Source organism: Anas acuta, chromosome 5 (genome assembly GCF_963932015.1).
Source record: "Anas acuta chromosome 5, bAnaAcu1.1, whole genome shotgun sequence".
NCBI lineage: Eukaryota > Metazoa > Chordata > Aves > Anseriformes > Anatidae > Anas > Anas acuta.
Genome location: NC_088983.1, coordinates 12,741,533 through 12,762,993, shown reverse-complemented (window position 1 = coordinate 12,762,993; position 21,461 = coordinate 12,741,533). Strand labels below are relative to the sequence as shown.

At 44.6% G+C, this 21,461-nt stretch overlaps 1 protein-coding gene across 3 annotated transcripts in view; it reads left to right on the top strand.

The window, feature by feature from the left end:
- The window catches only part of EVL (Enah/Vasp-like), a 141,228-nt gene that overhangs the window by 25,905 nt on the left and 93,862 nt on the right, over window positions 1–21,461 (top strand). The window contains exon 1 of one of the 3 annotated variants that reach the window (XM_068682778.1): window positions 19,432–19,516. The exons of the other annotated variants lie outside the window; for them this stretch is intronic. Coding sequence (XP_068538879.1) covers window positions 19,506–19,516 — 11 coding nt within the window. The 5' untranslated portion in view covers window positions 19,432–19,505. Of the gene's footprint in view, window positions 1–19,431; window positions 19,517–21,461 lie in introns of those variants that run through there. 3 annotated transcript variants of the gene reach the window in all.

The following is a 21,461-nucleotide window of genomic DNA, read 5'->3' as shown; positions in this document are numbered from 1 at the left end:
TTGTTATTTATCCACACAAGACAAAAACCCCGAGGAAATGTTGCTTCTTTATACGGCAGATTGAATCAAATGTTTTTGCTGACATATTTTTCCCCGTGACAACTGACACTGCAGTTGTCACATATTTCCTTGCTTTAGCGCAGATACGTTTGAAGAGCAGGAGAGGAATACTTCTGAGGAAGTAATACGAGAATACCGTTGCTGGGAATGAAGATAAGCACATACCCTTCTCATAATTGCTGTGTTGTAATATTTCTACTGAAGAGGAAAGTATCTGGAGACTCTTTGTTAGAGATTGTGGGGTGAGGTTTGGCCAGATTTTACGAGAAAAACATCCAGGTGCCTGGGAGTATAATTTTATCCTAGCTATAGATGTGAAAGAAAATTTATCTCAGGATATTTAGTGGATTAAAGGAGCTTCAGAGAGTGTGTTAGGAGGTAAATTCCAGACGCATCAAAGCCAGTGTAAATTGTGTGGGGTGTGCATTTAGTGCCTGAAACGTGGGGCAGTCTGGGGAGGAATGCCATGCTTGTGTCTTTGCCCCTCTCGATCTGCACACCCTACAGAGCACCCATCTCACAGGCACCGAAGCCTCGGCTGGGCTCCCCAGCACCTGCAGTTTAATCCATTTGCAAAGACACGCATTTTTCTCTCTGCTCCCCTTGCCTTGTAGGTGTGGCAACCTGACTTTTTGCATTCTTCTGTTGTCTCTCTCATCTCGTATACATGTTTATACCCTCCCCCTCCCTTTATTTATTTATTTACCGTCCTTGCTGTAATATTCACAAGCAAGCAGTAGTTGCCGTTAACGAGGATCCAGACACGCTTTTCAGAACTGAAGCCAGTTATTGAGTCACGTGGAAATTGATGTCAGTCTTTAAAATGAAAAGAAACATGTGAGTACAGACGGCTTCTTTAAAGAACAGAATTAATGATAATTTTAAAACCCACCTGTGGGCATTTATTAGAGAAAGTCATTCACAGTCCTGCTAACTCTGTCTAGCCTTGAGTGCAGTGTCTTTAAAGACTTGAGGCCTTTTATCTTTTGAAGTTTATCCTGTATGGTAAGCAGATGCTGCCTGCCTACTTCTCCTTACTGGCAGTGCCACTTTTTTAGGGGTAGGTGCTTGCCTTTGCTGTCCCAGTGCCTTCCCCAGGTGCCTGTTATCTCTGTCCCTGCCCTGAACTTCAGCCACACGACAGTGTGTGCATGACTTCCCACTTGCCTTTTCTCTGACTACACGTTACAATTAGGAGACATTTCTTCTCAGAAAGAGCAGTCAGGCATTGGGATGGGTTGCCCTGGGAGGTGGTGGAGTCACCGTCCCTGAGGGTGTTCAAGGAAAGGTTGGACATGGTGCTTAGGGACATGGTTTAGTGGGTGATGTTGGTGGTAGGGGGATGGTTGGACCAGATGATCTTGGAGCTCTCTTCCAACCCTAATGAGTCTGGGATTCTATGATGAGCTTGAACCCCATCCTCATAAGCTTCACGTTCATCAGTTACAGGTGGAGAAGATACCCTGCTTATAGGGAAAAAAATGTGTCAGGAAAGATGATGTGTCACTACTAGAAGCAGTTTTCATCTGAGGACATGTGTGCTTTTCAGGAACAAGACTTTTACTCTCCCCTGGTGATTCTGTGTGAGTGGTACCTGTAGCTGCAGACTGCTGGCTGACCAGCAGCTGCAGAGCTTCTTAGTGCCAGCTTGGGTTTAGTTTCATGCTTTGGACTGCACAGCACAACTGGGCCTGTCTCCTTTAGAAACCATAGCTGCCTCTTGCTAGAGACCGATTTGGGTCAGGTATGGTAATGAGAAGTAAAATCTGGGGGTTTGTAGTATTACCTTCCCTGAGCAGCTAGAGGAAGGTGACACCTCAGTGCTCTTTGCTGCAGCTGGTGCAGAGAAGGGGAAGGTGAGGAGGATGAAAGTCTGTGAAATAGCCTCTCTCTTTCCATCTAGGTGCAATGAAAGCAAAGCCGTACTTTGAAGAAGGAAGGGAAGGACTGGGGAGAGAGGCCCATAGAGGAAAGCTTTCCCAGGCAATAGATGCATGTGGCAGGTGGTGGTAATGCTGCAAAGTGCCACGAGGTTTGGGGGATAACGGCCTGGCAAAGCTGATTGCTGGGCTAGGCGCAGGGATGCTGGCTCTGTTTTGTGGAGGCACAGCTGAGACTTTGAATCTGAAACTGAATGAAAATAAAACTTTTCCAGCTCCTCTTTGGTGAAAGTACATGCGTTGATACTTGTCAATTGTTAGAAACTGAAGTATGAGCATTTCAAGTTGGATCACTCAGGCAGTGCAGTATCCCTGTGTTGGTTCAGGTTAAGGAGAGTAAGTCCTACTTTGCCTGACTCTGGATGATATGGGATGACAGCCTGACCCTAGAATCATACAGAGCTGCATTTAAATCTGGATTGTCCCCATCCTTGCCGAGTGTCTTCGGCATTTAGCTATAGGGCAGGAGAGCTTATGCTGCCTTTATGGTAACTGATGTATTTCCATACAACATGGTGTATTTCCATACAACAATGTGTATTTCCATACACATTGTAGTGCTGTCATGGCCTAAAGATACAAACATGGCAGTGTATGAAGGGAGAGGGAATATCTTGTATTACACCAACTTCTGTAATGGGCAAAACAGGAGAGCTTATGGTTATACAACCACTTTGCATATCAGAAACAGAAGTTTCAAACAAGCAAACAAAAATGAAGAAAATATAAAAAACACACAGAAGAAATATAATTCTGTGAAGATAAAGTTCGGCTTTTCATTAAAGTATCAGTTCTTACCAATGCTTCAAATCCTCAGGTAATGTCCCATTAAATTTGGCTGTGGGAGAAAAGGAAAAGAGAGGAAACAATAAAAGCTTGAAGGAAATAAAATGAGAAAAAGTTTAGGAAAATAGATGATTGAAACTTTTGTTACAGATTGAAGAGGATTTTTTTTGTGTGTATCTAAAAGCTTGTCCTTTATTCTGACTGAAAGAATTGGTCTAATAAAAAAAGTATTCCTGCAAACCTTGCCTCCACAGAACATCTCTGCTTGATGAGACAGCACTTTTTGATGTCTTTCCATGCTAACTGCATTTCATGTAGTTAACACTGTCCTGTCCGGCTATTACAGCTTTGCTGCTGTTTGGCAAGGGGCTGTCTCTTACAAAGCTGGGTTAAAATGCCTGTAACAGATGAGACTCTTTTTGTCATTCATTACAAATTATATGAGATCAAAGTCACATTCTTTTAGTTGGGGAATGGAAATCTAAGAATCATATTTCAAAAATCAAGAAAAAATTCGTCTTGCATGGATCCGATATACCTAAGAGCAGGTATCTGCTCTGATTATTACAGGGAGGAGGATCAGCTGGATACTATTTATGAAGAAAATTGGCCTTTGTATTTAAATACTCATACAGATGTAGAATATTTTAATTATTTGAAAATTTATGTTTGTTTTAGAGCGCTAAATAATGTGGAAAATCTGATTCTAGACTTGTTTACGTGTGTTGCAGAATGGAGGGAGTTGGAATTACGACCTTATCGTTGTAGAAGCTGCTATTTTTCTTATATTTATGATCTTTCGGTGCATCAGGTTGCGGGTAAATAAGACTGATACAGACTTATACTACTGGAAGCCACTAAAACTGGGAAGGTAAAACATAGCCTGTGTGACTTCAGTAGTAAGATGTATCAGTAAATGTTTGCAACTGATGAAGTGGTAGAGGTAGGTAATGGTGATGAAAGCCTTTTCAGAAGAACATACAAAAAAGACAAAGTGAAGAAAAATTCACACATAACCAAGAAGAATGCGGTTAGAGCAAGGGAAGCGTGTTTTGTTTGTGACCTTGTCACCAGAGAAAGAGGTTATTGCCTAGAGCCTATACTGTAGGTCGCATGCAGTTACAGTACCACTTGGGCATAAATAAATGCATGTCCCAGTTACGCCAGATGACTGCACCATCACTGTACGCCCTTTGAAAGCAGAGAATACAGCCCGAGCTTCACCCACCGTGCTTTAAAGCAAACAAGGCAGTCCTTTGAGTCTGTATGTTGTACAGTGTGTGTACGTATGTGTATAAGTGTGCTGTATGGTGCAACTGGACCCATCCCATTACGGTACTGGGACATTTCTGTTGCAAGCAAAACAGAAAATGATTTAGGAATCCTAAGTGATTAGTACTGCGAAAGGTGGGGAAAAAAAAATCAAACAAAACACCAACTTTGGGAAAGGATCACACTTCAGAGACAGTACTGGGTTGTTAGGCAAGATTAGTGGCATTAATAGCAGGCAATGCTTTCACGTCAATAGGTTCCCTATAGCCATTTTTAGCTACTGCAAATAACTAATGGTAATTTCCAAACTCACTCAGACAGCACAGGCTCATTAAACAAAGATATGCATTTATTTAAACTATTTATAAAGTGCACTATGAAAAGGAGGAGAAAGAAAACACCTGATTACAGAACAAAGTGAAGAAGAAGAATCCACAGGGTACAGCACATGTAAGGTATCTAGATCATTTCACATGAAAAAGATGTCAGATTTAGCGTGGAAATTCCTGACACTGCTGACAAAGATGTAGCAACATCCTGGCTTTGAAGGTTGAAGTAGGAGAAAATCAATCCTGAAATACGATGCCATTTCCCAGCACTGAGGCTTGTGGAAGAGTGGTGGTGTTGAGAGGGGAAAGCCGTGCGCTTGCTGTCACCTTGGTGCTGAGCTGCAGTTTCGTACCTTTTATTCTCTACCCCACGGAAGGGATCGCATCCATGCCTGGTTGTGGGTAAAAGCTCGGTGCAGCACTGTCCCGACAGCTTCCTACATCCTCTCTGAGCTCCAGCCACGCTTGTGTTCCCGTCGGTCTGCATCAGGGTGACCCCGATTGCCAAGTCCTCAGGACTTCGCTTGGCTGCTGCTGCCTGTGTGGGCGAGGGGCGAGCAAGGGGTCAGGCACAGGCCGTTTCTCCCTGTGGATGTGCTATTTGGCTCCCGAGGTCTGGAGCATGTTTTGCTCTGCTTTCCTCATTGCTTCCCGTGGAAGCATCTGAGGTCAGCCCTGCTGAGGACAGAGCCCTGAGCCTGGGGCCATGGGGAGGAGCTGGGCCTACGCTGCCTCGGGCGGCGTATGCTGGGGGTAGTGCTGAGGGCAGAGAGCCTCCTCCTCACTTCTTGGGCTTTTCCCCCATCAGTTTCCCCACTGTGGGTTATGATCCACATAGAGTGGGGCATCCTCACGACCTCTGACGTCCTAAAATCTGTATCTGCAAATTACGTATATGTAAATTGAAAGAACCAGCCTATGAACTCCATCAGGTCTTCTAGTTGTTTCTCAGCGCTTCTAAAGGATGATGCAGAGCTTTCTGGTGGGTACCACAAATAGAAGCTTGAATTTTAAGAACCCATTTTGAGACACGCATCCTGTTTTACACTTTATGGAGTCCATCTGGTAGAGGAGCTGTATTTAAGAAAATCCAGTGCAAGGGAAGCAAAATCCTGTCACTGTGTTGCTACAGTGGAAAAATACACACCGTACTGCAGCTTGCGCCTATGGTTTAAGACGATGACTGGCAGAAAGTCTGTTTCCAGGGCTTTCTGTGCTGAACAGATTACTTAAACTAGAGATCCCTTCAGATGTCTGAGCTCAGATACAGAAGCATTAAGTAAAGAACTCGAGAACTTGAGTGAGGCTGTTCACTGAAACCACGATTAAGCTTTAGAGGAGGAAATCAAGCAAGGATCAGATGTAGCTGGGTGTGGAAAATATCTGTGGAAACAGGTGTTGCTTGTCACTTTGAGTTTTACTTGGATGCCCAAGCAAGCTCAGGCAAGCAGGGACAGAGATGATGGGCAAGTGAGGAGTTATGGTTGTTCTTGGAGTGCTTGTTGCAGCCCAGGGAAAGCTGTGTCCACCCCAGGAGCTCTTCATCCAGGCATGTAGGCCAGAGCAGTCACCTGGTTTTGTAGTCAGTGCTTGGTGTGCAGACCCAAAGCCCCTGTAACTTCGAGAGGGGATCAAATCTGACAGTGATGTTTGAGCTAGAAGTTAGCAGCCAGGAGTGAGGGCTGGAGGCTCTCTGCTTAAACCACCCCATCCATTTAAACCAGAAGGGGCAGCAGAGCTGAGCATGACCATGGCTTTGTGGTAGAAATATGGGATGGGGAAATATGGCTTGTCTCAGGGATGGTGAGTAACTGGGCTGAAAGTGGTTTCCATAGCCCTCAGCTGTTGCTGCAGCATGTCCTTTGTGCCATGAGCATGGGCGTTGTGGGGTTCAGTGGGCAAAGGATGCCTTCTCTCTGCAGTGTGTATTCACATATATACATTCTTACAGGGCCTATATATGTGTGTGTGTTCCTACTGTAAATAGAAGCTGTTTTCAGAGTAAAATGAAAGCATTTGTATTACTTATTTTCTTGGATATTACCTTGGTAGAGTTTGCGAGAATGGAAGATGGGGGCAGCAATGCTTGGTTTTGGTTTCTCGTCCAAATCGCTGTCTGCAGTGATTCAAGTGTGGCTTCTAGGCAGGAATTATTCAGATTTGTCCATTAGACTTGGCAAAAGCCTGCAGGTTTGTTTACATTACTGAAATTCAAATCTATTTGTCTGGGAAACTTAATGGCAGAATGTGTGGGCTTTCATATATTTATATGTAGTCATCTTTAGGCAGAAAGTAAGAGATGAATGTTTTGCATTAGTGGATGACTGGAACAGGCAACAGAAAAGGGAAGATGGTGGTGAACTTGTCAAGTGACAGAAGAGAAGATACAAATCCCAGAGAAATAAGGATGCAGATACCACTGAGGACTGTCCAAAAATGAGTGCATGCAAATTAATTTCAGCTGTTTCAAAGATAAATATCAGATAAGTGCTCTTTGTTACAGTAATCATGCTGGAACTCATGTAGTAGTTACCAGTACCTCTGTTGTGATGAGGGGCACTGGATTCTCAGCACACCATAAAGATGTTAATCAGCGAAGACTCAGCATTCCTGCAGGATTGTTATGATTATCCCTACTTTGCAGTTAGCAGGAAAACGAAGGTTATATGACATGCCAAAGGTCAGATTCCAAATTAGATGTCCTGCTGGGAATAGAAGTCATGACTCAAACTGACTCAAGCTCTTTCAAGCCCTTTACTTAATTCAAGTGTTAGGAAGAAAGGCCTTGCCTTGTTGGGAATTCCAATCTGAGACCAGTCTGTAGAAGGCTGGGTGACTTCTACTTCTGACTTTTTTTCTGCAGTGGAAATCAGCCCCGCTTTCAGCCATGGGAGGATAAGCAGCGCTGTGGTGCAGTTGTGCAGATGTCTGAGATGGGCTTCATTTCCCCCGACTTGGGATGTCTGCATATGACCTGGTCCCTGTTGCCTCCTTGTGTAATCAATGGCAGGAGAAAACTGCTGATAACGTGATTCGTATGACCTGTTTTTGCTGCCTACTTTAGAAGCAGATGAAGCATGCTCTAAAAACACTTTCCCTTCTTTTGATTTTAAGGGAGCCTAGATGAAGAACTGCAGTGTATAGGTTGGCTGGGCTGGGTGAGGTGAAGCAGAACTTTGCACAGTGTAAGCAGCTTTAGTAAGCCAGGTGGCCCAAACCATGGTTTATTACAGCAATTTACTGTTTTCATAGTGGGGTTTTGCAGTTGGCCCGGCTGATGATACTTACTGCCAGCCCTAGACCTCATTACGTAGAAATTAGGGATTGGTGTATTCTTGCTGGTTACAGAGTGGGAGGTTATTAAAAGAAAGAGGAAGCACGTGTGAAGAAAGACATCAGAAGGAAACAGTGGATTCTCCCAGCCCTGATAGCTAAAGGCTAGCCTAGCTATTGCCAAGTAGCTGTGGATGACTTGATCTGGTTTTGGTGGATCTGGGGGCTAGCAGCACCAGGCCTTCTTGGTCTGTGAACAGAAAGCCAGGGTGACATATGGGGTGAGGTCTCTGCCTGAACCAGCTGCTGACAGGGGTAGCACTCACAGATTATCTGGCTTTCTCAATGTTCTGTGTATGGCGCTTTCATTTTCTTATCCCATCATTTTTATTCCAACATCTGGCCCATGATATAACATCCATTAGATTTAACTTCAGTTTTGGAGTATAAACGTGGGAATAACCCAGGTACCGACTCGGTGACTTCGGGTGAGATAAGTGCTTTGAATTTGGTTTGTTGCTTGAACACATCTTTTTATTTCAGAAGATGGAATAAATAAACTTCCTTGTAAAACGTGGTGTTAGTTAAGACAGAAGGTGGCTTGGGATAGGGTTCAGTGTTACATGGGATGTTCCACTCAACTCCAATTGCACCTCTTCAAACAAAATCACCTACTGTCCTCTTGTAGCATGCCTTCAGAAGTTCTGTTCTTTATTTCCCTGATGTGTCCCCAAAACCTTCATGTTAAGTTTACTTTAAATTCTCCATGAAATATATTTATAATGCAGTGCCTATGATACTTACACAGCCATCTGAAGTCTGCCTTTACAGAGGTATTCTAAGCAATACTACATCAATATCCTCTGGTTAATTTGTCCTAACCTAATTTATACTAACCCCTCATGTCCTCATGTATTCATACATCATATTTATAAAAGCCTTCCCTGTGCGCTTAGTTGTATGATTGCCAGCATTTTTTGTGCTTTAACTGAACTCTCTACTTGGGACTTCTAATAGCAGCTAAACCACAGAAATGTCTGTACTGCAGTGTCGTGAAGCTTTCTGAGGGAAAGGTGTGTTTAAAAGTCCAAAGAGCTACTTGTGCCTGGGTAGTAAAAGCTGTGCAGATGAGGGAGACTCTGAGCATAGCTTCCTTCATGATCTACCTACCTGCCCATTGGGATGCTGGAGGAGTTGTGGAGGGAGATGCGGGGGATTAAAGAAGGTCACAGATTGTAGTAAATGCCTGAAACATTGAAGTGGATTTTTCAAAGTGCTGAGCTTCTCTTGGTCTGCAATTTACGCTGACAATCTGTAACTGTTGTCATCTCAGTTGGGTGCTGATGGTCTTTATGCTTTGAGTCAATTAACTAATGGACCTGGGATAGCTGACATTTTCCTCTTTTTCTTAAGTGCTTTGTCTTAGATGTCATCCTAGACCAGCCTAGTTTCACTGGTGCAGGAGTTCCCAAACACTAAAAAGAAAATTCCCTTTGAGAAAATAATCCCTGTGCTCCTGTTGGCATCACCTTGTCCCATCTTAAAGCATTGTGTTTCCTTTAGAATAGCTGGAGATCTTCTCTGGGCAGTGCTGGGTCTTCCTGGGTCAGGCTTATGATTCAGGAAGCAGTGAAATAACAAGGAATAATGAAAGGAAAAAAACTTAAGCGTGGAGCTCAGGCATAAGTTCTTGCTTTCTGAAAGTTTAGGCAGATGTGCCCATTCCATCCAGTTTACATTTTAAATCCCTTCTCGCAAGGATAACTGATAGCTTTTTGTTTTAAAAGTTGAGCTCCAGGGGAAGAAATTCCATGTGTCTTATACCTGACGAAGCTTTTGCATCTCGCTACTCTGAGAGATGTAAAGAAATGCTTTGAACGTGCTCATAAATATCCTAAGCCACAACTACCTACATGTCCTCAGGAGCTGATCTCTTCTTCCCTCATTCCTGCCAGTTGCGGAGTGACTGAATTTGGCTGTTACCAAATAATAAGGACATTAATATGGAAATAATTTTTAATGGTACTGAGTCTTTATCACAGTTATGAGACACTAGTTGCTGTCCCTTTAGTAAGTGTGCTTTTGTTGTTGCTTTTTTTAATTTGGAAATGAATTGACAGTTCATTTCTTGACAACTAAGGCATGAGAGAATGAACTTCAGAGTGAAATTTGGCTATAATAAACCACGTAATCTGTTTGACTTCATCTTAAAGAAGGCAGTTGTTTAAAGCAGCTGGTTAAGTACACAGATGTTCTGGTTGAGGGCAATCCGATATTAAAATGGCATAATGTGGCAACAAATTCTCATTTTAAAATGAATAGCTGACAAAAGAAATATTCAGTTAAGCACCCTACCCTTAATTACAGCGGCAGATATTTTGCTTCTGGAAGGATGTGTTCAAAAGGTGCTGAACAACAGAGCCTTCTTTCTAGCAGAAAATGCTGTGCTGCACTTCCTTATGAAAGAAATGGTGCATTTACTGGCTTGCTGGGCTCTGCTCCCCACTGTGAGACTGCAGCGTAAGTCTGCAACTGAAATGATGGTGGCTATGCAAAGAGGTTTTATTCATCTACAGACATAAGGAGGGCTGTGAAGAGATATAAGAAAAAAAAAGCTGAAGGTAATTTGTTTGTGTCAGGGTCCTGCTCCTCTAAAGGCACAAGTAAGGTTGAATTTTTAAGCTGGATGGAGACCAGCTGCCTCAGTGCACTCCTTTATGAAGCATGGCCTTTTGATTATAATATTTTACTCATCTCCATGAATGCCTGCCCATTGAAGCATGGAAGTATTGGGCTTCCTCTCCCCGCTGCAGAAGAGGAGGTAGATTTATGCAATTTCCTTGCACTTAATTTATTTGAACTTGCATAGCTGCGCCCTTGGGGCTGCAAAGGCCCTGGCCCTAGGGCCTGCCGCTTCTGGAAGCTTCTAAATGCCAACTCTAATCTGAGTTTTGATTTTTAAAAATACCAAGTTCCTGGACTTCTTGCTTGCAAACAAAATTGGGTTATTCCAGTAACTGAAATGCTGGTACAGTTGTATTTCAGGTTGTAAGGTGGGAGAGCGAGTGATGTATATAACTTTTTTATATTCCTACAACAATAAAAGCGGTGCAGTGTCTCTGATTACAACAATTGAACCAGTTAAACAGTCACTTTCTTTCTTCATTTCACCCTGTCCTGCCTTGTGCAGGTGTGTTCTCTACTGCAGCCTTCAGCCTTAGGAGTTCTTTTTCTGAAAGTTCAAAGACCAGGGCAGTTTTGTATTGCCTTGGCCCCAAGATGACAGCTCACTGCAGAAAGCACCCAAAAAACTGCAAGAAAAGGAGGACTAGGGACACTGGAGTAGTTGACATTTTGGGAGCATAGTACAAAGAGTAACTGAGGGTATTTTCCCATCCCCTCTGTTGACTGCCCAGTTTGCTGGCGTGACTGGAATAAAGACCCAGGGGTCTAGCCAGAAACAGAAGGTAGGTAAGTGGCATGAAAAGTTTGCTCTAACACTCCCGAATCCTTCTGTAAGAAGGAAACCCCTCCATCTTCTTCTGTGGCCTTCCCTATCTCAGCCTCCATGAGTTCCTCCCTTGGTGCAGATCTTTTTTTATCCCACCTGAAGCCTTCCCAGCTATCGTTTCGTCACTTTAGCCCCTTGGCTGTCATTTCTGCCTCCCTTCCCTGCCCACCACCTTTCTGTCGTTGTCAAAATGCTGGTAAGACCTGAGGTTGGTCGGGCTGCTCCACCCACGGGGACATGGTGGCCTTTGTACCAGTAGACAATGATGGTCCACAGCAGCATGGGACTGCAGAGTACAAAACTCCTCTGGGCAATGTAGTCAGCAAGGTGACCTTACTGTCTGCATTGGTGTGATCACAGCTTTAGTAGTGCTGGGGAAATTTTGACTGTGTTGCATGCTGACAACTTGAAGTTGCATTTCTTGCTAAGAGGTGCAGCATTTGTCCTTCTGCAATGTTTGTCTCATGAAACAATTTATTTCTCCAGTGATGTGCGTCACCTGGGGTTGTTTAGATTAGTTGGCCAAATTTTCTGGTGTATAATCACAGAGAGCCCCGTTTCTGAGGTTCTTGTAATCTGTCTGCCAGCTTGCACCGTCCCAGAGGCCCTGATAAGAAAAGCCTTGCTCTGGCAGTGTTGTGTCTTGCCCCAGCACTTGGAGAGCACAAAGCATGCATGGCGTGTAGGAGCTCTCCCAACCTGAAACACGAGGTTAGGAAGTCCTGATCTGAGCACCTTCAGCATCTTAGAGCTGAACGCTGCTGGATTTCTTCTGATTCCCATGCCCCTCTGTTAACAGAGGCCTCAAGTCAGGATGGATTTCAGCAACGATGTGGTGAGTGGACTGGGAGCAGGGGCTTGGGGGTACTTGGGTTTTCTTCCCAGTTGTGTGCTAGCACTGGGGTGATTGGGCAAAACAGATTTGGTGTGAAAAATGGGGACAGCAATGCTGCCAGAGAGAAATGCTCCGATCTCTACTGGTGAACACTTCCTGAGGCTGAGACATTCTCTTTCAGAAAGCAGCTTTTATTTAGGCATCTTTCTTCTGGATTGCCCCTCCTGGGCAAAGTCGCTTGCATATTCATGTCATACTTCTTCATAACGTGACTTCCCAGCAAAGTCCACCCGTGGCAGGAGGTGAGGATATATAGGGTCTGGCACATTTGTTCGGATTTAACTGCTTTTCCAGGAAAACGTTTAGAAGTGCTTTCTCCAGATGAGATGTTTTCTATTGCTGTATGTCTTGAAAACAAATGTGCTACCTCACTACAAATGCAGGATCTTCTTCCTGCTTGTAACACGGTTGCTTTAAATCCTCTGCCTTTATTGAGGAAACGATCCTCCGTGGAGAGGATTCCATTAGTCTATCAGGGACGCTCGTAGTTAGAGAAGTAGATGAGTCATGTGAAGCCTTGTGTCTGCATGTTTGCAAACCTAATTTTAGTCATCCTACTGCGTTCTGCGCTGCCAAAATTAGATAGCATTGTTACTGCTGTGCGAGCGTTTAAGTCAAAAAGATTCTCCAGATAAATCTAACTTGGAAAACCAGTTCATTTAGCTGCATTCAGTCACAGATCACAAATACATCCGTAAAATTATTTTGACAGGTTCCTAAAATCGGTTTTCTAACACCATTCTCAGACCCACTGGCTTCAGCAGGCTTTGCATTGAGTGCTGAGCTGCGTACATATCTAAACGAGTGTCTGATATACCCTGTATGGCCTCCTGCTTAAAGGAATCAGTAACACTGCTTCTGTGCTCTGCCTGCAAACGTCCTCATGAGGCACAGCAGCAGTTAGATGAAGGTTTCTAGACTTGCCAGCAAATTGTGCTCATCACTGTTAAGTTTTTATGTTCATCTCTGCCTCTATTCTATTTGTATGTCAGCCCCTATTTACTAATGAATTTATCTCCTGTGTCCTTGTGAAGCTGGAGTTCTCACCCTCTTTTTTAGCACAGCCTGCTGGTCTGGCTCCTCAGCTGAGCGGTTGGTGTCCATCAGCGCAGTGCTGGGTGAGGAGCTGGATTTAAGTCAGCACATGGACCCCAGTTTAACAAAGGACTTGAGTGCATGCCTCAGTTGAAAACATGAGCTTAAAAGCTCTGCAACAGTCTTCATGACACACCTTCAATGGTTTATCAAGCTGAATTTACCTAAAGTTTAATATTGCTTTTCTGATGAAGAGTTTGGCTTTCTCAGCTGTGGTCCTGCTCCATGAGCTGGATGTGACAAGTCCAACCCTGTGAGAGAAACACCCTGGAGATTTTGGTGGTGTGGTAGGTGAGAGAAAGGGAGAACAGAGCACAGACAGAGGTGTCTGTAGTAAGAGGCCAAAATGAATATGGACGAGGACAGGAACAGGACCTGAGTGAAACACCAGCTAAAGACATCCGAAAAGGGAGAAAGAAACTGATAGCTTTTGTGAATGGACTATTAAATGCTACATCTGATGGCACTGCAAGCTGTCTGCAGTATTGGTTACTTCTGATTAGATTTGTGAGATGCACTAGATGACAACAGTCTATTTAAACATCTATTCATATTCTTGCTATAATGTGTTTCAGGGTGGATTGAATTTGGTGTTGTGAGGACACACACATAGCCTCTGTGCTTGCTTTCTGGAGCTCACCACCTTTGCTGATATTTCAGTCAGTGTTTGCGCTCTGTGCCACGTGCTGTTGGTTTTGTCACCAATTTGCCAGCCATGGCACCAGGATCTTCTTGACTTTGCGTCTAAAAAGGACCAGACCTGCAGTCTCTGGAATTGTGTTTTCCTCCAAATGCTCATGTTGGAGGTATGAGCACAAAACCTCCTTTACAAGGTGTCTTCTCGCCCCTTGCCTTTCCTCCCAAGCACACCATCTGCCCAGCAGCACGAGTTACCTCAAGGCAAGGTGTGCCACATGGTGCGTGTGAGGTCAATAGCTCCAAATAACAGCGAGCGAATGCAGTGGTTAAAAGAGAAGAAACAAGGCTGGGCTGTGTCCCTGGTGTGCAGCTTGCACGGGGAATGTGTGATTCATGCTTTGGACGCCTGTTTCACACTTCCCCACAGCTGTGCTGCGTCTCGCATGCCTGCGGGGCTGTGTCGCAGGGCTCCGCGCAGCCTGGGCTCCCTGGGCTGCAGCTGCTCCGCGAGCAGCCATCCAGCACGGCTGGACAGCGGGGTTGTGGAGCAGGAGGGATGCTGGGGTGCACTCCAGGAGGAGGCTTCTGCACTGGAAAACTGCCTAAAATACATAATTAAGCGACATCTTAATGCCAAAAAGCATTGCCTCTTATCTCACGGTCGGGAGTGTGTGTGGGATCTCAGGCTCTGGGACAGCAAGGAGCTGAGAAAGGGAAGTTGAAATTGCTCCTTGGCCATCTCGATCCTTCAGGCGTCCCTCTCTCCTTCTGTGTTTCTCTCCTCCTGTGTTTTTTTCCCTTTCCTCCAGCTTCCAGTGCCGTGCTACGTGCCGAGGGAGGGAAACGCCTTTGCTTTCCTTGCACCTGTTGTCTGGGTAAACAGAGATTTGCTGCTGTTGACATCAGTCCACAAGCCCTGCTCCCCGTTAAGGCTCCTTTTAACCAAACAAAGCATATTTGCAGCTCTACGCAATGCTTGGCTGTGCTAGCAGAGAGCTCCAGCAGGTGTCTTCCAGGCCTTCAGGAATGAACCAGCAATCCCCAAACGGAACATGCAGTGGGTTGGATGCTTGGCTCATGGAAGTTGGCCAGCCTCTGCTGGATTTCACCCAGGACAACTAAACTAAAACAACAAACAAAGCTTGTTTTCTTACTCACAAGCACTGTCCCCTTCTTTGCTGTCTCTCAGAAACCTGTCCCATACCCTCCTGCTGCATCTTTCTCCATCCTGCTTCTCCTTCCCTACAATCCTACAGGCGTGCCAGTCCTTTGGCTGGGGTAAATCAAGAGCAGTTTTGCCTTCTCACCACTTAGATATTCCAGGAAGCAAAATCTGCTTTTGGTTTAGCAAAAGGCTGCTGAAAAACCTGCTGGAGGCTGGGGAACGTCCATGGCACGTGTGAAATGCAGCTCGGTGCTGGGGCCAGCAAGTTGCGTGGGAGAAGCGTTGGGATGGCGCCGCAGGAGGGGGAGATCCTGTGAAGCTGGGCTGCCTGTGAAGTTAGGAAAAGCTTCTGCAGCCCTTTTGCAGGCGCTGTTCCTGGGCTGTGTGCCCTAACTTGGGCATTTACTGCTGGTGGTGAGACCAAAACCCCTCTACAAGTCCTGGAAGGGCTCTGCCAGGCGGTGGCCGTGGAGCTGAGCCCTCTTGCACAACCTGCAGGTACATCTCTGCAGGCCTCCTGAGCCAGCAGAGGAGGAGGTGTGAGCAGGAGGTGTTGTCCATCTGCTGTCGGCAGAGTGAGGAAATAAGAAGCAAAGTGTTTCAATCTCAGGAATCTTTGGATTGGAGCAAGCAGCTGAAGACAGCTAAACGTCTTGAAACAAATAGAGGGTAATAGGGTTAACTGGGGATTCAGATTGATGCTAAATAGTGTTTGCGATTATTTATATTTATCCTGATGTCTGTTAGTGGGACTTTATTAATGGCACACGCAGCAGGCTTGGATAAAATGAGGACTTTAAGCAAATAGCACTTTGATTTAAAAAGAGCTTTGAAATATGAAGCACAGTAGGAAGAACAGGTGTTGGAAGAACTGTAGGCTGAGAAAGCCATTATTAGATTATTTTCTGCCTTCAGTGGATCTGGAAGGAAAATTTCTGCCCCTCAGGCTTTCCAGAGATTTTCTGCTGGAGTCGGTACTGAAATGCAGGCAGCTTTTTGTACCGAGAGCATTTACGTGAGGATGGATGATGCAAAGAGCCGATAGTTTACAGCTGCTCTGATCTACTGTGGAGAAACCTCCTTCTGTGAAACCTCCTCGCTTGTAGTTACCACAGCACGTTCCTTGTGGGCATCCCTGACCAGAGAAAACCTGCACGTTGCCAAAATGTACGGCTTTGCCAGGGCCAGGACTTGGCAGAGGGAGGGTAGGGGGACGGGGTTTCTGAATGAACGGGTCTCCTATGGGAGAGGGGTGGCAGGTTCAGGAACTTTCTTCCTCCATAAGTTTAATATAATATCATAATACAATTTCCACAGTGTGTGTATTGCCTTGTTACTTGTTTGTCAGTAAAACCATGGCAATCCATCCACACTTCATTGGTGAGGCTCCTTGACTTTCTGTCTTTGTGCTACCTGACTACCTGAATGCCATTCGGGAAAGGTAGGAGATGGGAGAGATGCAGTTTCTTCTTGACATCTTGCTATAGATGATGAAATAATTCTTGTCTCTTCACGTGGCAATACGTGTCCAGGCAGCTTCAGAGCTGGGAGAAGGGTTCTTTACTGGGTACTTGGTTAGGAGCAGCAGCAGGTGGCAAATCATGACTGAAATGGGAAATCAGGGCTTTTGTAAATGTGAATTACGGAGCTGGATTTAGTGTATAGGTCTTGTTCTGAAAGAAGGGAGAAAGCGTTTATCCAATGTACTATTATTACAACTAAGTCCTATGGAAATTCACCTGGGCTGGACCTTTGGTAGAAGATGCCAGCCTCTCAGAAGGATTTAGGGTTTGAATATTACCGTTGATAAGCCACAAATATAGAAAAGATAATATGCAAACTCCATTTTATTTACTTTTTAGTGTCAAAATCTTTGTCACTGTGTGTCACAGCACTTTGCTTGGCTGCATGAAATTGTGCACTTATTTTTTGTTTTATATCTTTTAAAGAGAATTGTCAAAATCTACTTTCATGTAAGATTTTTTTTAGACAATGCTCCTGCCTAAAGGCAGTTTGTATTTAAGTGCTAAGCCACCAGTGCTCCTTCCTGCAGAAGTACAGAGAAGTTGTATTCACTGCTCACCTGCATTGGTTGAATAATGTGAATTTAAAATTTGGAAACTAAACGGAGAAAGCAGAAAGTTTTTTTTCCTCCCTCCTCCTCCCCCTGCTGTTCTAATTATGAATAAAAATGTAATCAAGGAGACCTGCTAGCTCTAAAGCTGAGGAGGAGACCAGGCTTAGTCTGTCGGCTCAGTGTGATGGCAGATGATATTTAATCTCTATTTTGTAATATTTTTAAAGTTAATTTTTGGAATGCAGTAAGGCAGTTATGTAAGCTTATTTTTGTATGCTGTGAATTGAAATTCAAATTTATATCGCTGCGCAGGATGGCAAATCAAAACCAGAAAAAGAAAGATCTGCTAAATGCACACCACTGGCTTTTCCCTAAGTTAATGCAAAAAATTAAAGTTTTGAATAAAGGTGTGTTTAATCCGTGTAATTACTTATTGCATTTAGATACCGAATAATGCATTCTGCTCATCACCTGAGATAGCACCAAGTTTCTTCCAACCAGTAAGAGATTCCTTTGGGAAAACATCTTAAAAACAAAACAAAACAAAAAACCTCAAATGCAAACCAGACTGGAAATAGATAGCACAGGAAGCCCACTATTAATTAATTTTCCTGATTGAAATCATAATTAATATCAGTGATACAAATCAGTGTGTGTGTTTACTGCTTTTGCAGGTGCACGGAGGGATAAGTGTGTCTGTGGCAGGGGCGAGGGAGGCTCAGTGCTGCTGCCACAATGTCCCCTGCCAGGGATGAGAGGTGGCCAGGACACGGATCTGTGGTGCAGACCCCAGGCAGCTTCCCCATGGCTTGAGAAATCACCCTCCCAAGTCCCCTTATGAAACTAGCCCTCACTTTTATTAGAAAAGCAGTTTTAAAGCATCCCTGCTTGGAAGGCAGCGCTTCGTGTTTGTAGTTTAATTTGAACAAAATGTTGGTTATGGCCCCAGATGATGGTTTTGATTGGGTTGATCCAAAATAGTTCAATCTCTTGGTGTTGCTGTTCAGCAAGAGAAATAAATTACCAATACGTGTTGATTTCTCCTTCCAGTTGTTTATTGTAGCGCAGTGGTTTGTTCTGCTTTCAAGTGTCATCGATCCGTAAGAAATAAATCAGGGTTCCTGAATGAGCTTTTATTTGTCAGATTTGACTGGGGTTTAATCCTCAGCATTGTTAAAAAAAATGCTTTGCTTTTTTACTGAGGTGCATGGTTAGGACATACAGTGTGCAGATGGTGGAAATTTGTACTCTGGATGACTCGGGGATTGTAGTTACCTCCCATTATTGGTATTTCTCTCTCCCCTTCTTCTTCTGCCATATGACTAGGGCTTGGGGTGAGGTTTCATATAAACATTGTGGTGTGTTTGAAGAGGGTCAGCAGAGGAAGAAACATCCTGCATCCAAGGTTTGGTAGTCTGGATCTCCTGGTTCTGATTCTGGCTTCAAACAGAGGTATTTCACCTCGGGTTGTCTCCCACATCCCAACCAGCCCTTAAGGCAAAGACTGTCACTGTTACGCGCTTGTACATCTAGAAAAGGGGGGTCTCCAAACACTTCCATGAACACTACCTATAAATGAGGTACTGAAATGTTACCGAAAACATCCTTTTAATGAGGATTGGAGTGGGTACTGCTTAGAGGTCTGCACCGAGGTGTCACTGGCTGGCAGGACCTGCACGCAGCATCCAGCAGTGGAGCCTGATGTCTCCCAGCAATGGAAAGTTTGGGCTTTGCGTGCAGGAAGACTTACTGCAGGGCTGGTGGTGTGACAGGAGAGGCTCATTAAAGCAAAAGCAAAGCGAAGAAACCCAACCCACCTATCAGTTAGATAAATGGACTGAGAAGTACCACAAACCACATGAGTTTCCTCCCGTGCCTCTTTGACCTGCTCTTCCCAAGCAAAGACTGCAGCACCTCAGCCAAGAGGCAAGTCATTAACAGCACTCCTGTACCATTTCCCCAAAGGAGGTTGTGTCAGATGGACGGGGTGAATTGTGTGCATGTTTGGGAGAGGGGAAAGATCCTCCTCTCAGTTCCCTTCCCTCTTTCTGGAAGATACTCTGGGAGTGTCATAGCGATGGTCCCAACTTAATTGAAACAAAACTGAAAAAATGAGGCTGTGTAGGACAGAAATAGTTTGTTCTCAACTATACAAGATCCAAAGGAAATGCTCCAGGAGGTCCTCAGGCGTCTAGAAAGAGGTGTCTGGCAGTGGGGCCCCTGCTGCCTTGGGACATGGTGGGTGCACTGTGTGGCAGTGTTTGGGGTAAACCCACACACAGAGTGGCAGAGAAGGCCACAGAGAAAGGCCCTGATGTGTGGAAAGGCCAAGATTGCTTGGGGGGAGAACTGGTTTTTGTAGCATCAGGTAAAGTTTTACTTCCTTCTCTGTAGGGAGGGGTCATAACCTCTTAAAACAACAGATCTTTATCAGTTTGGGGTTAGTCTACACACCTCACAACAATGCTGTACTGGTAAGTTTCTCTTTCTCAGCCTTCCATTTCTCACTTTCATATCTAAAAAATTTATTTAAACTTCCCTTGATGGAAATTGTCAATATCACTTGGCTGAGGGAAGAGGGGAAGGCCTTTGTAATGTGAGCGGGGTGCAGGTTCGGATGCTGGCTGTGGTGTGGATGTGTGGTGTCGCTGTGAAGTGAATGTCTGAGATGGGCAAAGGAAAAGGTGCAGGTGGGGGTATCGTGGGAGATCCTCTGAGATGCCCCTGATGCAGGAAGGGATGGATGTTGCTGGAGTTGGCCATCAGATTGAGAGGATGGTTGCTCACACCTGAGATCACCACGATAAATCAGAAGTTACACACCTGCTTCATCCTGTCCTGAAATTCACCTTCAGTCTGACACCATGAAACCAAAACTATGGCTCAAATAAGAAAAAAAGTGGGTGTGAGCGCAGGGGGGAGCCAGATCTCACTGACCCTGGTCTCTCCCTCCTCTTATGAGTTTGTTCGCAAACCCGGGAGGCCAGAACTGCTGCTGCCCAAAAAGCACCATGCCAGCCCAGCCTGCCTGCAGTGCGAACGGAGGGGCAGAGGGCGAGTGGGTCTAGGTCCTGTGGGATGAGATTGTCACGGGGAAGGGATACAAACTGCTCTAACAGAATTAATCAAGATGTAGTCTGAGCCAAATACTGAGAACTTTTAGGTTTTCTGTGTTTGTTTCTCCCACCTACCCACCACCATTGTTTTCTTAAGAAGAGGAAAAGGTAATTAAAGTTTTAATTCTTATATATTCAGGTGGGATGATCCAGTTATGCTGCAGTCCTGTATCTACACTAACAATAGCATTGTCATCTAGCTGTTGCATTTTTCAAAATATGTTGAATGTTTTGTTACAGTCTCTACTGTGCGTAAAACAACATTTCTAAATTAATAATAATAATAAAAACACAGCACAACCTCCAGGAAATGTAGATGATGTGCTATGAATAGACAAATAATTCCCAAGCAATACTGTGTGCTGAACAGCCTTTGGACCTTAGCAAGCTGCCAAATCTGAATTGAAATCTGGGGGCTGAGTCATAGAGTCCTTTAGGTTGGAAAAGACCTCCAAGATCATCTAGTCCAAGCGATAACTGCCAAGTCTGCCACTAAACCTTATCCCTACGCACCACATCTGCACGTCTTCTGGATGCCTCCAGGGATGGTGACTCAGCCACTTCCCTGGGCAGCCTGTTCCAGTGCCTTGGCAACCCTTTCAGTGAAGAAGTTCTTACTGATACCCAACCTGAACCTCCCCTGGTGCCACCAGAGGCCACTTCTTGTCCTATTGCTTGGTGCTTGGGAGAGGAGACTGACACCCTGCTACAACCTCCTTTAAGGTAGTTGTAGGAGCGATATGGTCTCCCCTGAGCCTCCTTTCTCTAGGCTAAGAAAAATCAGATATTTGGGGTTTGACAATACACCTGGCTCTAGATATGGAAAGCAAGATCCTGCAGCCCCGTTTGTGGGAGTGGATGAAGAGAGGATGACACTGGAGGGGGTTCAATCACAGCGCCTCAATGAAACTGGAGGGAAGATTTTCACTACAAAGCAGTGCTCATGAAAAGCCACCTCGGCTTTCTCTAATCCCGTTGTATTCATCTTTAAAAGTGTAACTGCCTTTCAGAACAAGTTGTTGAAAGTAGAACATGCCACGACTGCTCGGCTTGGTGGAAAAGACAAAATGAATTCTTATAATGGAAGGAACACTGCAGGAGTTTCTACCAGCACTGAGAGGAAAGAACACGGACATAACTGTGTCTCTTATTATGGGCTTCTGAGTGATTTTTTTTCCATGTTTGTTTCTAATTTAAGAATAGCAGGTGTCCTGTAGGTAATTAAAGGATGGAAGTATCTAAAAAAGTAACTGATGTTCTAACAGGGACATCTGTGTAAATCGTGGTGTATCATAGGTCCTGC